Source organism: Juglans regia, chromosome 15, assembly GCF_001411555.2.
Source record: "Juglans regia cultivar Chandler chromosome 15, Walnut 2.0, whole genome shotgun sequence".
NCBI lineage: Eukaryota > Viridiplantae > Streptophyta > Magnoliopsida > Fagales > Juglandaceae > Juglans > Juglans regia.
This window is the reverse complement of record NC_049915.1, coordinates 7,058,187-7,075,714: the sequence shown is the minus strand read 5'-3', so window position 1 is coordinate 7,075,714 and position 17,528 is coordinate 7,058,187. Positions and strand designations below refer to the sequence as shown.

General features: G+C 32.1%; 1 protein-coding gene across 1 annotated transcript; it reads right to left on the bottom strand.

Annotated features, from left to right (window-relative positions):
* Positions 1-14,732: 14,732 nt before the first annotated feature.
* On the bottom strand, positions 14,733-17,528 carry LOC108991732 (cytochrome P450 CYP82D47-like). The gene is made up of 2 exons (XM_018966110.2): positions 16,116-17,528; positions 14,733-15,650 (listed from the first exon to the last, which is right to left on the bottom strand). The coding sequence occupies exons 1-2, from the start codon at positions 17,073-17,075 to the stop codon at positions 15,027-15,029; spliced, it is 1,584 nt and encodes a 527-aa protein (XP_018821655.1). The 5' UTR covers positions 17,076-17,528; the 3' UTR covers positions 14,733-15,026.

Genomic DNA, 17,528 nt, shown 5'->3' with positions numbered 1-17,528 from the left:
TATTTTATTTTTATTTTTTCAAAATTTAATTTTTTTTTTATTTTATCTTTTTAAAATTAATTAAATACTTCTACTCATCAATCATTCATATATATCATATATTTAATATAAAAAAATATTTATAATATGTGATATATAAAAATAATGAATATAATTTTTCTTCGTATATCATCGTAATTTTATGTGTAAAAAATTCTATCAAAATGAATATAATTTATTATAGATATTTTCATTATATTTGTTTAATTAATATGAAAGGTTTCTTTTCTAAAAATATTCTTTGTAAAAAAATTATTTTTTTTATAAGGCACACTTTTTTAACAAAATGTCTGCACGATTCTTAAACTCCTGCAGCTTTCTTTTTTTAATTCTTAAAACCAGTTAACATTTATTCCTAACATACATGATTTTATTTATAACTATGCAAAGAAAAAAAAAAATAGGGAATGAATATATGAAATTTGAATTTAATATTATTTTGATAAAGTAGTACCATTATGAATATATCGGTACTATTATTGATACTTATTTTAATATATATATATATATATTTAGAAATCAAGTCAAAACATTTGAAAATACTTGATTAAAAGTGATATGAAGTGACTTTATACCATTATTGGAGCTTTTTTTAGTTGCACATGTTAATGCTTTTTTTAGTTATGCTGAATAAATATGGGGAGGTTATTTTTCAAAAAACAAAAACAAGAAGAAAGAAAAGAACTTTTCGAGGTACCAAAAGGGAAATCCATAACAAGTTTATCAAAAACTTCTTTCACTTTGTTAGTGCTTTTGGTGAAAGGCCTCTTGAATTCGATGGTCCCTTCTTCTTGTTGAAGCTAAAAACAATTTCTTTTCCCATCAATGTTAGGAGGGATGTTGAAGGTAAATGGGTAATGTTATCATAAAAACAAGATATGATTGCGATATATAGAATTTTTTTAAATAAAGATACCCATAATTAACTTCGATGATTTGAGTTACAAATCGACCATCCTTATTTTTAAGTTTGTAGTGTGCATAAATCTATGAGTACTAAAAGAGGAAGTGCATTTGTTGGAATTAGAAACATGACTTCTCTCACTTTTAACATTACAAATGAAAAACTTTTTTTTTAGTCTAAAACAAAACAACCTTACTTATGGCAGAGGAAAATTTTGATACCAAAAATCACTTAAATATTACATCTCGACTAAAATCATAGAACTTTCCTATCCACCAAATGATTATTTCCAGAGAAGATATAGTGGACCTATTTTATCAAGTTTTATTACCCTTAATACCTTCCGTCGGATATAATCCAACCAACAACTATAAATCCTTGTCTCCCTTGTAGCTCCTAGCTTGGCCAAATGATCAATAACTTGGTTCACCTTGTGGAACACATGGTGGCATGAGATAGACAAATTTCGTTTAACCTCCATGCCACATCTCCCAAAGAAACCATGGACAACAACCTTGCCCTTGCAACCATCATACCACAACCATAGAATCTAATTCTACCTCCACCTCTAGAAAATCCTTTTGTATGCATATCATTAAGCCTTAGAGGAGTACTCTCGACCCTACCTCAGTGTTTGTTGCTCTGCCCATAAAGCGATGAAAAGGCCACTAAAGATTGTCCAAGATCATTCTTCAGTATACCAACACCTCCACAATTTCCAACATTTCCCATAGAGCAACCATCTACATTGAGTTTTACCTTTCTAGCTTGTTGTTTAGTCCAAAACATGTTCGTGTGATTTGTCTCTTAAGTTCCACCACAGGATGTTGAAATTGTAAGATAATAAATCTGTCATATGAGGAAACTTTTTCACTTGGTTGAGTTTAGAGAACAACTCATTTACCGACCTAACCCAATAATTCTAATGTAGGAATATTGATAATTTTATTAGGTCTAAATTATATTTAATGTGTCATATTGGATAAGCCCGCAAGTGAAAAATCATTGAGGTTGATTAGGAGTTTTAATTAGGCTCAATAACTAGGTTAAATCTCATTTATTATTTATTGAACAAGTTAGACTTTTTTTAGAATTGAAAAATCAGTCATTAGAAATTTATTTTAATTTAAAATCATCACTGATTGAAGTCCCCTACTTAGTCTCCATCACTGTCAATTTTACATTGAATGAATTATTAGATCATGTTTTAAATTCAAACTCTCTTCTTGAATGTTTGCAATCGAGTCCAACTCGAACTCATTGACACCCTCTCCCAATTCTCTCTATAAATATCTTCAACTCCATGTGTTATTTAGAAAAATCATAAACCTTTGTAAGTGCAGTGGCCGAACCCAAGATACTTAGTCCAACACCGTGCGTGTCCCACTTTTATCGCGCCAATAGCCGATTGCCTCATTCCTCTCATAGCATCCCTCACATTTTCACTCTCCTTCTCTCTAACGTGTGTTTTCTCTCAAGCTCTCGGTTAATCTATTTCTCTCTCTAGCTAGCGCCAAACCCATCAGTCGCACTCCGAAAATATCGGATTAGTGTTGCAAGGTAAGTAGTTTGATCATAAATTAGGATTAGCATATGTTAGCTACTTATATATCTTATTATTAAAGTCAATTATTTGAAAACCAGTGTTTATGTACTATGCATATCATTATATTTGCAAGCACGTCATTCATCATGTATCATTCCGCATATTATAGTTATGTATATATTATGCATCTCACATTGCATAAGACACATATAAAGTTTTGATAAAATCAAGTGTAAGATAAGTTCAGAGCAGTTAATAAGAAGATCATTAGATGCACGGTACCAATGTGATTTATGGGTGGATGTGCAAGCAACAGACGTAAGCATAGTCCACTATAGTATGCTAGAATACTATTAACGACTCCCCTTGCGACCACGAGATGTGGCAACCTTGCATACAGGGTTAAGTATGTAGGCCAATATGATAAGTCTGATAAGTTAAGATAAGTCATGCATGTCATAACATACGTATAAACAGTCATGATTTTAAGTTCTCAATATGAAATATTTTATGAAAAACCTTATGTTAAATATGTTTTACATTGTAATGGGTTTCTTACTAGTCTGATACAAACTAATATCCCATTACATTGGAGTATACTCTGATTTTCTCCCAAGTTGATTTTACTATGAACTCTCCCAATATTAAAGCAATCCATATGAAGATATCCCTTCTTTCAAAATAATGTTGGTTGAGGCTACTTCTTGAGCAATCTCCATGCCCAATCTCTTGGAGCTTGTCCATATCCCAACTCCCTTCCGAAATCTAGTCACAAATTTTCAAGCATGAATTTGTAATTTTTGCCACTTCGTCTGCTAATAAACTTGTACCTCTACAATTATCAAACCATAGTGACACTCTCCCTTGTTTCATAATCCACTTGGTTTTATGAAGAACTTCAGGCAAACTTAATAACATAGATCTCTACAAGCTAGTAACCTTTGTAGAGTGTTGAATGAGAGAAGCATGACACACTTTATCATATTTTACTCGAAAAACTTCTGCCCACACAGACTTAGAAAATAGAATTGACACCTCAGTTTCTTATGCAATGCTTTGTGTAGAGGTTGTAAATCTCAAATGCCCAAACCTCCCTCCTCCATAGGTTTACAAATAAATTTTCATGCTATCCATTTCTCTTCTGATTTCTTGCAACATGCCTCCAAAAGAAATTAGAGAAAGTCTTATTTATAGTACCCAATAACTTTCTTGACATTTAGTACCAATAGAAGATAAATTGGCATAGTAGAAAGTACATGTTTAATCATAGTTAACTTCCCGCATGTGAAAGTAGATAGGCCTTCCACCCCGCTAGTTTCTTCTTTTTCTTCTCAAGCAAAGGATCCAACATGTTTTCCAACAATCTTCTTGTGTGTATTGGGGCTCCAAGATAAATATAAGAGAATTTAGCCTTTTGGAATCTCATAACATTATGCCCAATGTTTCTTTTTGCTACTGAAACTTTCAAGGCAATGAACATAGCTGGCTTATCCTTATTCACCATCTACCTAGAAATGCTTTCATACTTATGCAGTACTTTTGAAAGTGACCTCAAGGATGATCTGGAGCCAATAGGAAAAATCACTAAATCATCTGCATAAAGCAAATGTGTTATTTTAGGACAATCCTTAGGGCCTTTGAAGAACTTTATTTTTGAAGCTAGGAACTCTTTATTTAATAATATACTCAATACCTCTTCTACTAAAATAAATAAATTGGAAGGAAAAAAAAAATTCTCTCACAAGGAGGTAAGGAAATTTTTATTAAGGCTATTGTGATGTCCATACCTACATATTTAATGAGTTGCACAATGTCCATACCTAAATACTCAATGAGTTGCTTCAAGATACCAGAAACCCTTTGTACTGAATTAGAAAATTTAATGGCCAAGTTTTAGTGGGGGCCAAAAGAACAATGAATACAAGATTCACTAAATAAGTTGGGCAAAAATGTGTGCTTCAAAATCAGAATTAGGAATGAGCTTCAAAGATCTTAAAATCTTCAACATGGCTCTTTTGGCAAAACAATGATGTAAAAGTAAGCAAAATGAATCGACACTGCTACACCAAGTTTACAAGGCCAAACATTTCTCTCATGGTCATTTCCTAGATTTCAAATTGGGGCAAAATCCTTCTTATGCATGGAAAGGCATTTGGGAGGCAAAAGAGAGGCTAAAACAAGGATGCATTTAGAGGGTTGGAAAATGGAAGTCTATCAGTATGTGGACTGATTATTGGATTCCAGGTATTAGGCAACTGACTCACAATTCAAGTGATGCTAATAATCTTAATAGGGTTGAAACTGTTGATCTCCTCAATGACCATTCTACCAAGTGGTTGGATTTAGAAAGAATTAGAAGGCTTTTTTCACCACAAAACTACAAAAGAAATTTTGAAGATTGGCCTAAGCACAGGGGATCATGCAGACAAACTGATATGGTAATCATAAAAGGATGGTAAATATAGTGTAAGAAGTGCCTACATATTATTTAAGGAGTTGGGACAGACAAATATGTAAGGAGAAATATGAAAGCTGCAAATTCCTAACATAATCAAAGTATTTGCCTAGAGAGGATGCAAGGATGGTTTGCCTACCATAAACAACTTGAAGAAAAGGAAGGTGCTTATTGACGAAAACTACCAATTCTGTTGTAAGGAACCTGAGGATCCAATACATGCTCTTGTTTCCTACCCTTAGAAGAAAGCTGGAGAAATACTTTATCTTCCTTACATGTCATTGGTAGAAATAAAGGGTTTATTGAGATTGCTACTAAAATCAGTGAAAGGAATCAAAAGGAAGATCTAGAAAAATTTCTGACGTTGGCATGGGGCTTATGGTATAGAAGGAATCAAATGGTACATGAAGGTAAGTCACAATCACCAGACCAAGCAGTGGAGCAGCTTTGTCTCTTTTAAAAGTTACATCAGGAACTAAAATCGAGTCGAAGGAAGAAGGATCAATCATCTTGCTATTGGAAAAGGCCTCCACGAGGAATGCTAAATCTCAATGTTGACAGGGCCATGTTTCAAGACCAACATAGAGCAGGGGTGGGCACTATCCTTAGAGATGAAAATGGGGAGGTTATAATGGTTGAAAGCAAGAAAGAAATTGAAGTCAATGATCCAGCAGAAATCGAGCTACTTGTAATGCTGTGAGGCTTACAATTGTGTCTTCACTTGGGCATTGAAGATCTTATTATGGAAAGTGATTCACTACTTATGGTGACATAGTTGCAAGAGGCAGAAGAGTCTTGGTCTTTGCTTGGTAATATTATCAAGGAAATAAAGCAGCTTATGCAAAGGTTTAGAAGTTGCACAATCCAGTATGTCAAATGTATGGGGAATGTAGCTGATCATAGATGAGCTAGATATGCTTGACATGTAAATGATATAACTATTTGGTGGGAATCTTGCCCATGTGTAATCGAATAGATTGTATGGATGGATAAATGTTTGTAACTTGCCTTCGTTTAATGAAGTTTGCTTTACTATCAATAAATAAATAAATAAATAAGGAGATATGGAATATTTTAGAGTAATGGTATACATACATATATCATCCAATGGTGATAAATGTGACATACCTTATAGAATTTTTCATCCTAAAATAAATGAAAATTTTAAAAATTGAGCTATAATTATATCAATAAGTGTTGTTGGCAGTTGTTGAATAATAAGGATAGTGACTCAATTATGTATCCAATCCACGCTGAGGTTTATTTAAGAGATGTACAAGCTTCCTTTCAAAGAGGACAAATATTTATTCTCAAGGTTTGATCAATTTTCAAATTAGTGATTATGGTGAAAAAGAAAAGAAGAAAGTTACAAAACAATCTTAATTAAAAGTAATACCCATATATCAAAGCGATCACTTCATCCAAATTTCATTAACTTATTAATGAAAATTGCTAATGTGAAAAATTTTCAAATTTTTTTAAATGCTAATTGTGCAGTTGTGATTCATATTTACATATGATTGGTCATGACATGGCAAATTGTTACGATGTTTGCACTTCTATTAATGAATTAAGGAAACTCGTGTTACAAGAAAAATAAGCATTTGTGACGAATTATTTGTGATGATATTGACTATTTGTGATAAAAACAGACTCATTTTGATAGAAAATAACTGATAAATAATTTCTTGCAACATTCGAATAACCACTTTGACACATGACTATCACCTCAAACTTAGTTTTAAAACTTGTTTATCAACTTTCAAAATTGTATCTTTCAAAAAAGAAAACTTTAGAATTTTGTCTAACTTGTCTAGAACCGATTGAATCCTATATATAATTATTATTACAGCCAAGATTATTGAAATAATCCCCATTCCTTATAATTAAAACGTGTCGAGATGTTATCTATGGGTCGACGAGTTTCATATATTTAGCAAAGATGAATACAAAATTAATGGTATATATATAATACGTAGCTCAGTATGTGATTATTTTTTTTATATAATAATAATAATAAATAAAAAAAGGTTCATGCAACACACTATTTCTATTAAAAACATATCACACGCTTATTAGGGGAAAAATCCCACAATATTATTGTAAAATCCGTAATAATTAAGAGCTAGCGTAAAGGATTAAAGAAAACGCGGAATTAAAGAATTAAGCCTAATATATTTTAGTGATTCTAATCTGAATTCATTACACGTTTAATGTTAATGTCCAATGGTAGTTTGACTTAGACAGTTACGTACAAATGTTATTATATATTAGCTAGGGGTCGATGAATTCAACATAATAATGCATTAATGTCTCCAAAAATAATTGAGCATGCATGAAAGATCATGTCCGCATGCCCTATCTATCATTTGCTCTTTAGTTTTAATTTCTTTTGTCTTTTTTCTGGATGTTTTTATTGGTCCATAATGATGTTGGCTCACAAAATTAATGAAAAGGGAGTACGTACTAGGACCAAAGACTAGTACATTACGACGACGTACGTGGCATATTCCTATTAACGTACGTACGTATATAGCTTATCATGATGCTATACTCACGTACGTTAACGTTAGGCATGATCGAGGAGAAATGAATCTCATACTTTCTTGTTAGCATTTTAGAAAAGAATAGGGTATATATATATAAGGTAGATAAATGATATCTTTCATCTTAAACTTTATCAATATCTCAACGTACGTAAATGCATGGTCTAATATACGTCTAATTAATATGAAGTTATTTAAAATATGCCATATTATAAAAAAAATGATAAAATTCAGATCAATGAAAATTATTATATATGCATATATACATAGTCTTTATCCCTTTTTTACTAAATAAATATATAATAGGAAGCACTTAAATTTACTTTTTTTTTTTCTCATAAAATAAACAAACAAGAGATTTAAAAAATAAAAATAGGAGCAAGAAGATACCTCTAAATGGGTGGTCGGTTTGAAATGCGAGACATTTCAATCACACAAAGTCTTTGAAAACACCAATTTTCAAAAAAGAAAAAAAAAAAAAAAAAAAGAAGAAGGAAATTACACTACAAGGGGAAACACTTTTTCCAGCGATTCATTATCACTGGGAATACCCACAAATTAAATCGTTGGCAAATACCTCACCCAGCGATTTCAAAATCGCTGACAGTTCGCCGGTATTAAAGCTCTACTTTAGATCTATTCCAACGGAACTCAAAACTTGCCGATACATACTTTTATTCTCGGCGAATAAAATTCGCCGCCAATATGAAATTTAATCGCCGCAAAGTCAAGATACGATTCAGTTCTTAAACGCAGGGAAATATTAATTCCAACGATTAATTTCTATCACTAAAAGAGAGAAAATCACTGGCAATTATATTTCCCAGCAATGTTTTCAAATTGCTGTAATATAATTAACAGTATTGAAATTACTGCGGCGGCGATTAAAACTTGCCGGTATGGGTTAATACCAGCAATTTTATCATCGCTGCAATTGAGTTATATTTATTTGCAGTGAACATAACATCACTGGTTTTAGCTAAATTATGGCGATTTTCTAATCGCCGTTAATTAGCGTTTCATTTGGAAAAGTATTTAGCATCGATTACAAAATCACCCCTAATGGATTATAGACAATGATTTTTATATCGCTGCAATTGAGAATTTGCTTTGGGGAACTCACTACCAGCGGTGATTATAAAATTCAGGGAATAAGTTAAGTCAGGAACCAAATTCAGCGTGTGGTGTTTAAAACATGTGTCTATTATAAAATCGTTGCAAATAAGTACCATTTGCAGCGATTTTATTTCCAGCGATTATAAAATCACCGGGAAGGTTTCTTCTTATAGTGTTAGTCTTTGAAAAGACCAAATTCTTCAACTTAAGGCATTTGAGCCGGTTTGAAACGCAAGGCATTTCCAGCAATATCCCATGCATGCATGTGAGCCGGTTTGAAACGCAAGGCATTTCAGTCGTCGATCGTTCCAAGTTTCCAACAACTTTTTTGAAACCTTGCTCATTCTTTGGACAATATATGTTGTTTATATAATTTGTTTGTCTTGAGGTCATGTCTATAGACTATGGGTATGTTAGAGGCTTAATTGAGAGCAAAACATATTTGCTATGGTGTAATATGTCGGATGGAGTAAATTAAAATAAGATGATGAATTAATGGAATTTCTTGCTAATCGCGTTTGAATCAGAGAGATTATCGTCCTTAATAATGATTTTAAGGGGCCGGTGTTAATTAATTATAATTTTGACTAGTGAGTGCGGGACCAAATTGAATTCCCACCATGATGAAAAAGATCTTGAGATTGTATTCACAGTAAGATATATATATATATATCTATCTATATATATAAAAAGTGCGAATCGTCCATAAACAGTGTTTTCGTCTAATATTTTCGTTTCTAATTTTGCCCTTGCTTTTATTCCAAAATTACTGTTTTGCCACTGAAAATTTTCCCATTTTGCCCCTGTCTCTCCCGCGCGCGAGCCCCTCCTCCCCTCTCCTCCCCTCTCCCCCGTTCGTTTCTTCATCTGCTACGGTGCGCTGCCGCACGCCGTCGTGCTCGACACCGCTGCTCTCATTCTCTTCCCCTCCGACTGACGTCCATTCCCTTCCAATCTCAGCCCCTCTCGTGCCGCCGTTTACTGCCACGAGCGAATCGAAGCTGCGGCCCGTCCGATTTTTCGTCGCCTCCAGTGCTCTGCCGCACGCCGGCGTGGCTAACACCGCCCCACCCATTCTCTTCCCCTCCGTCCGGCGTTCCTCCCCTTCCAATATCAACTCCTATCGTGCTGCTGTTAACCGCCATGAGGAATCCAAGCCGCCATGGCTCTGTTTTTTTTTTTTTTTAATTTAATTTAATTTTATTGATAGGAGCGTTGCGTCTTTATTGTGTTTTATTTCCTTTAATTTTGAATTATGTAAATATTGAATTGAATTGTTACAGTTTCAGTATAAATCTAATTTTTTTCTTTTATTAATGGTTTTTGTTTAATGATTTATTAAGAAATAAACTTAAATATTTTTTTTATTTTTGGATAAATTGAATAGTTTATTAATTAACTTGAAATTAATTACACTATTTGAGGTAGATCTATAATTTTTAATGTACTATAGTTTGTTTAATTTTTTTAAAAGAAAAATGATAGAGTTACTACTCTTCTACTACTCTTTTTATATTTGATTTTTTTTAAAAAATTTTATTTTATTTAACGGTTAAGGAAGTGATTATTAATAAAATTATATATTTTTTTAATTTTTTCGATTAAGAATGTTAAAAAAATATTTCAAAGAAAATGATAAAAAAATAAAAAACTTGAAATTAACTATGAGTAGTAATTGGGTAGTAATAGAGTAGTAACCCTATCATTACCTTTTTTTAAATGTAAAGGATGAGACTTTATAAAATATATGATTAAATTATTTAATACTTACCACTGTAGTTTTAAATTTTAAAACTGACACATTATATATTTATTTTGAAAATAACAAATATACAACATGCACATCCAACTATAATTATTAAGAGTAATAATAGTAGATTGGTTAGTATAATTAGAAATTTTCATAAGGAAATAAATTATAACTTCTTAATAATTTAAAAATATAATATGTCGTTATTACTATTTTATTTAGCCAAATGTAAAAATGTTAAATAAATTAATGCTTTTTATTGTTATTATTTTTTATAGTGTTTCTGTTTTAATAATATTAAAAAGAGTTATGAAAACTGTTGAAGTAAATTAAGATGATCTGGTTCACATTTTTAAGTTAAAAGCTAAACTACCTTTGAACTAACGCAATAATTTAACATTATTTGTAGTGTTAAATAATATGGTCTAGAATATGTTAATATATATTAGAACATTTTTAATTTTTTCCTTCTCTGAAAATTTATATAATGTTGGAGAGAGCTAGATGAGATGAAATTTTATAAAAAATAATTGAAAGAGAGAAAGAGTTAAATAAAAAATATTATAAAATTAAAATATTATCAGACACTTAGATTATAATTTTATAATATTATTTTTATTTTTAAATTTCAAAAGATAAATTATATTTTATTTGAAATTTGAAATTTTCATAAAGTTGTAATGATTATTTTTAAAATTTTGTATTTCAGTTATGTTTAAAAAGGAGATATGATATGATATGAAAATTTTAGAATAAAATCTATTTTCAAATAGACTTTTATTTGAAAATAAGTAAGGGATGAACAGTGTTCTTATCAATTTCTCTCTCTCTCTTTTTTCCTTTTTTCTCATCAAATCCGGTTCTCTTATGTTTTTGCTCTTTTGCCGAATAGGTGAGTTTGGATACTGAGGTTTTTTTTTTTTTTTTGATAGCTTAGATCCTAATTGAGATGAGATTAGTTGAAATGAAAATTAAAAGTTAAATAAAATATTGTTAGAATATTATTTTTTAATATTATAGAAACATTAATCTTTTAAACAAAAGATTTTGGTAAGGTTAACCAAACAATATTTTATTTTTAGTAAAAGAAATAATCTTAATTTGCTTATGGATGTTACATTTCATTTAAATGCATTCAATTCTTGAGTTTGCTGCCTAACAAGATCCAAGATTCTCATTATATGTTATTTTATCTGGAACTCGTAAAAATACTATTGGATATAAGCATTGATATTATGGTTTATAATATGAGATAAAAAGGGAAATGATTTAGTTAAAAATCCTTATTCATATGCTGCTTGTGATAATATGATGATTTACTGTACACGATGATTCTATTTGAAATTGAACATATTTTCCTGCCTATTATACATCTTACAATATTTAATGGTAGACAACTGGGCATACGTGCAGCGCACGTTGCCCTTAACTAGTATATATAAAAAGTGCGAATCGCTCATGAACAGTGTTTTTGTCTAATATTTTCATTTCCAATTTTACCCCTGCTTTTATTCCAAAATTACGATTTTGCCACTGAAAATTTTCCCATTTTGCCCCTATCTCTCCCGCGCGCGAGCCCCTCCTCCCCTCTCCCCCGTTCTTTTCTTCATCTGCAACGGTGCGCCGCCACACGTCGTCGTGCTCGACACCGCCGCTCTCATTCTCTTCCCCTCCGACCGGCGTCCAATCCCTTCCAATCTCAGCCCCTCTCATGCCGTCGTTGACCGCCACGAGCGAATCGAAGCCGCGGCCCGTCCGATTCTTCGTCGCCTCCAATGCTCCGCCACACGCCGGCGTGGTTAACACCGCCCCACCCATTCTCTTCCCCTCCGTCCGGCGTTCCTCCCCTTCCAATATCAGCTCCTATCGTGCCGTCGTTAACCGCCACGAGGAATCCAAGCCGCCGCGGCTCTGTTTTTTTTTTTTTTTTTTTTTCAATTGATAGGAGCGTTGTGTCTTTATTGTGTTTTATTTCCTTTAATTTTGAATTATGTAAATATTGAATTGAATTGTTACAGTTTCAGTATAAATCTAATTTTTTTCTTTTATTAATGGTTTTTGTTTAATGATTTAATAAGAAATAAACTTAAATATTTTTTTTTCATTTTTGGATAAATTGAATAGTTTATTAATTAACTTGAAATTAATTACACTATTTGAAGTAGATCTATAATTTTTAATGTACTATAGTTTGTTTAATTTTTTTAAAAGGAAAATAATAGGGTTACTACTCTCCTACTACTCATTTACTACTCTTTTTGTATTTGATTTTTTTAAAATTTTCTATTTTACATAATGGTTAAGGAAGTGATTATTAATAAAATTATATATTTTTTTAATTTTTTCGATTAAGGATGTTAAAAAAATATTTCAAAGAAAATGATAAAAAAAATAAAAAACTTGAAATTAACTATGAGTAGTAATTGGGTAGTAATAGGGTAGTAACCCTATCATTACCTTTTTTTAAATGTAAAGGATGAGACTTTATAAAATATATGATTAAATTATTTAATACTTACCACTGTAGTTTTGAATTTTAAAACTGACACATTATATATTTATTTTGAAAATAACAAATATACAACATGCGCATCCAACTATAATTATTAAGAGTAATAATAGTAGATTGGTTAGTATAATTACAAATTTTCATAAGGAAATAAATTATAACTTCTTAATAATTTAAAAATATAATATGTCATTATTACTATTTTATTTAGCCAAATGTGAAAATGTTAAATAAATTAATGCTTTTTATTGTTATAATTTTTTATAGTGCTTTTGTTTTAATAATATTAAAAAGAGTTATGAAAACTTTTGAAGTAAATTAAGATGATCTGGTTTGCATTTTTAAATTAAAAGCTAAACTGCCTTTGAACTAACGTAATAATTTAACATTATTTGTAGTGTTAAATAATACGGTCTAGAATATGTTAATATATATTAGAACATTTTTAATTTTTTCCTTCTCTGAAAATTTATATAATGTTGGAGAGAGTTAGATGAGATGAAATTTTATAAAAAATAATTGAAAGAGAGAAAGAGTTAAATAAAAAATATTATAAAATTAAAATATTATCATACACTTAGATTATAATTTTATAATATTATTTTTATTTTAAAATTTAAAAAGATAAATTATATTTTATTTGAAATTTAAAATTTTGAGAAAATTGTAATGATTATTTTTAAAATTTTGTATTTCAGTTATGTTTAAAAAGGAGATAGGATATGATATGAAAATTTTGGAATAAAATCTATTTTCAAATAGACTTTTATTTGAAAATAAGTAAGGGATGAACAATGTTCTTATCAATTTTTCTCTCTCTTTTTTCCTTTTTTCTCATCAAATCCGATTCTCTTATGTTTTTGCTCTTTTGCCGATTAGGTGAGTTGGGATACTGAGGTTTTTTTTTTTTTTTTGATAGCTTAGATCCTAATTGAGATGAGATTAGTTGAAATAAAAATTAAAAGTTAAATAAAATATTGTTAGAATATTATTTTTTAATATTATAGAAACATTAGTCTTTTAAACAAGAGATTTTGGTAAGGTTAACCAAACAATATTTTATTTTTAGTAAAAGAAATAATCTTAATTTGCTTATGGATGTTACATTTCATTTAAATGCATTCAATTCTTGAGTTTGCTGCCTAACAAGATCCAAGATTCTCATTATATGTTATTTTATCTAGAACTCGTAAAAATACTATTGAATATAAGCATTGATATTATGGTTTATAATATGAGATAAAAAAGAAAATGATTTAGTTAAAAATCCTTATTCATATGCTGCTTGTGATAATATGATGATTTGCTTTACACGATGATTCTATCTGAAGTTGGTCATATTTTACTGCCTATTATACATCTTGCAATATTTAATGGTAGACAACTGGGTATACGTGCAGCACATGTTGCCCTTAACTAGTATGGGTATAAATATATATATATATATATATATATTTATTTATATACCCAAATCGATAATGCTCAAGCTGGTTTGCTAAATTAAATAAAAAATAGTAATAATAAAAAAAACCCATTGCATGTAATTCCTTGTTAGAGGAGACTGAAAATAGTCCTGTAAGCGCTCACTACAAGAAAAATGACTATTTATGCCGGATTATATGCGACGAGAATAATTATTTGCGACCAACATAATAAATTCATTTTGATAGAAAATAATTATTTTCGCAGAAAATAACTGGCTACAAGTGAGCAGTTTTCTCGCAGTGGCTAAACTTCAATTCCTGGTTGACTAGATGTATAATCGGTAGAACAAGGATAGCATTAAGATCACCACAGATCTAGAATTATATATATATATATATTATATATATATATATATAAATCATGCATTCACTAAATCAAAATATACAGGAACTGGCTTAACCCAATTGATTAGAAATCAATATAGGGCATTAAATTAAAGCAAATTCATGAACGGATTCAATTTCAACTAGAATTGAACCCAAGCGGCCGAACTCTAATATTACAAATTTGTATTAGAAATACTCATGTTCTTCATCCTAGATTTATCTACTTCTTGACTCACACTGATTTATGTGGTTTAAATGCATATACCACCTATCGCACCACATGAGTCGGTATGATCAATCAACAAATAGCAAATACTGTACGGATGCTAGCTAGCATTAATGCTGAACATTTACACATAAAGATTAGGTGACAAGCGAGGTTTGAGGACAACATCAAGTGGTGTGGATTTGATGTTTGTAAGTCCAAAGGTAGCTGACATATCAACAGTAGCATTTGATGGGGTGGAAATCTCAAAGGCATGAAGCAAACTTGCAAGAGGCAAGTGCAGCATCTGAAGGCCGAAAGCGATACCAGGGCAAGCTCTCCTACCGCTGCCAAAGGGGATGAGCTCAAAATTCTGACCCTTGACATCAACATCCTTGTGGGTGGTGAGAAATCTCTCTGGCTTGAACTCTAATGGCTCAGACCATATTTTAGGGTCTGTCTGGATTTTCCACAGATTGACCAATACTCGGGTGCCTTTTGCAACATGGAAGCCACCAATGGTGCAGTCTTCTGTGGCTTCTCGTGGTCCTGAGAGAGGTCCAGGTGGGTATAGCCTTAGTGCCTCTTTGACAATGGCTTGGAGGTAGAACAAATTGCTGATATCTCCTTCATTGACTAGTCTTCCTCGGCCCACATGCATGTCAAGTTCCTCTTGAGCTTTTATTAAGGCATGGCGATTGTTCAATAATAGAGAGAGTGCCCATGTTAGAGAAACCATGGTTGTGTCTGTCCCTCCTGATATCATGTTCTACAAGATAGCATGATTTGTGTTAGTACTTGTACATAATTACCAATTAGTGATCTTATATCACATGTCAAGTACCTATACTCTTGACATGGTAAACCTAATTGACATAGATATAATTGGCAAGTCGAATTCTCTCTACTTTTTTGACTGAACTGAATGGTCCAATGCAGAGCGAGATAGATAAACTTGAAATATTCATGAGAGGTTGACTCTATGCAGAAATCTCATACAGATCGTATTAAATGTTGTAAGACCCACATGATGCAATCGATTATCTCTCTCCGACTATTCAATTTAATTAGTTGGATAATTAGAGATATCTCTATTCGATGTATAGAATTAAACTGTTTGCCTGGCACATAACTTAAGTTTTCCTGTCCTTGATCTGATTTTGTTTGAATGATGATAAGCTATTTGCAGGTTATTTGTGCGAATACTAACTTTCATGAATTGAGAAACACGTACCAAACAAGTGGATTTATTGACGGTGTCAGCATCAAAATCCCCAAGGTCAGCACCCTCAAGAACTGACAACATTATATCAATGAAATCCAGCTGCTCTTTAGATTCACCTGAAACCCTGTTCTTCCGGTGCTCCTCCAACCACTCTGTAGCCAAACAATCCATCTCCTTTGCTGTTTTCTTCATGGCTTTCACATGGCCACCCAAATCCATCCACCCAAGATAAGGAATAGCATCCCCCACCAAAAACTGCCCCATCAGGTGAAAGAATTCCCTGAACGCCTTCTGGCACCGCTGAGCTTCCTTGTCTGCTGCAGCAGCAGCACCAAAATACCGTTTTCCAGCAACCATCCTAAGCACCACATTGAGAGTCAAGTCCCCAAACCACTGCTTCATCTCCACCGAAACTCCACCGCCGCCGCCGTCCGACACATCTTTCTTCTCTGTCCAAACCTTGTACAGCTCTTTCAAGGAAGTCTCCATCTCAGATGCTCGGACATCCTTAAGTAACTCGAGCCGGCGGTTCGAGAGCAGCTCCAGGGAGATTATCTTGCGAATTTCACGCCAGTAAGAGCCATAGGGGCTGAATCCAAACATGACATAGTCGTAGCCCAAGTGCTTTGCACCAGCAAGTTTTGGATGAGAAGCTAGGGCAACATCGTTGGTGGTGAAGCACTCTTTAGCCATTTCCCAACTACTTATCACCACAGCTGAATGCATCCCAATCCGGATGGAGAAAACTGATCCATATTTTTCTGCTAAGGATCCCAAAACAATATGGGGGAGCTGGGATTTACCTCCTAACAGATGCAGGTGGCCAATCAGAGGCCATCCGCCGGCAGCTTCGGGTGGTTTTCTGCTGATCATAGAAGCTCCAAACCTCTTTTGGATGAAGTAGGAAAGGATTATTATGGAGAATAATCCAGCTATGATTGTGTTTAGATTTGGTAGATTGAAATCCATTGTATCTCAAGAGAGTAACCAGCTTAATTTCTAGGGAGGTTTCTTTGGTTTGATTGCGATCAGAAGCTCTCTGATCATCAGTTTCACTTCCAATTTTCACTTGCTGACTGCCCCATTTGTATCAGACTACTACTTCATCATGTGCTACCATAAATTATTTATCCTTAGATTTATTATAAATATTAAAGAAAAAAAATCAAAATACCAATAATTTAGAGAGATGATATTTAACGCGTTACATATTCTTTTAAAAAAAATAAATAAATCTGTGATCTGTATATAAAATTATTTTTTTAATAATAAATCTCATTTAAAAAGAAAATTGCACAAAACTTACGCATTAGATCTATCCCACGTTACACTATTTAGGTGTATAAATAAAGAAATTTAGAAATATTTGTTTTTCCTTCTTAGAGGAACGACCACCTAAATCATCGGCAGCCGTGGCCCACT

What these genes read in the sequence shown, in the direction of transcription:
- LOC108991732 (XM_018966110.2), bottom strand. Translation starts at nt 17,075, where the DNA reads ATGGATTTCAATCTACCAAATCTAAACACAATCATAGCTGGATTATTC. An exon ending in TCAATAAATCCACTTGTTTG is followed by an intron (nt 15,651 to 16,115) that starts GTACGTGTTTCT and finishes GCTATCTTGTAG; the next exon opens with AACATGATATCAGGAGGGAC.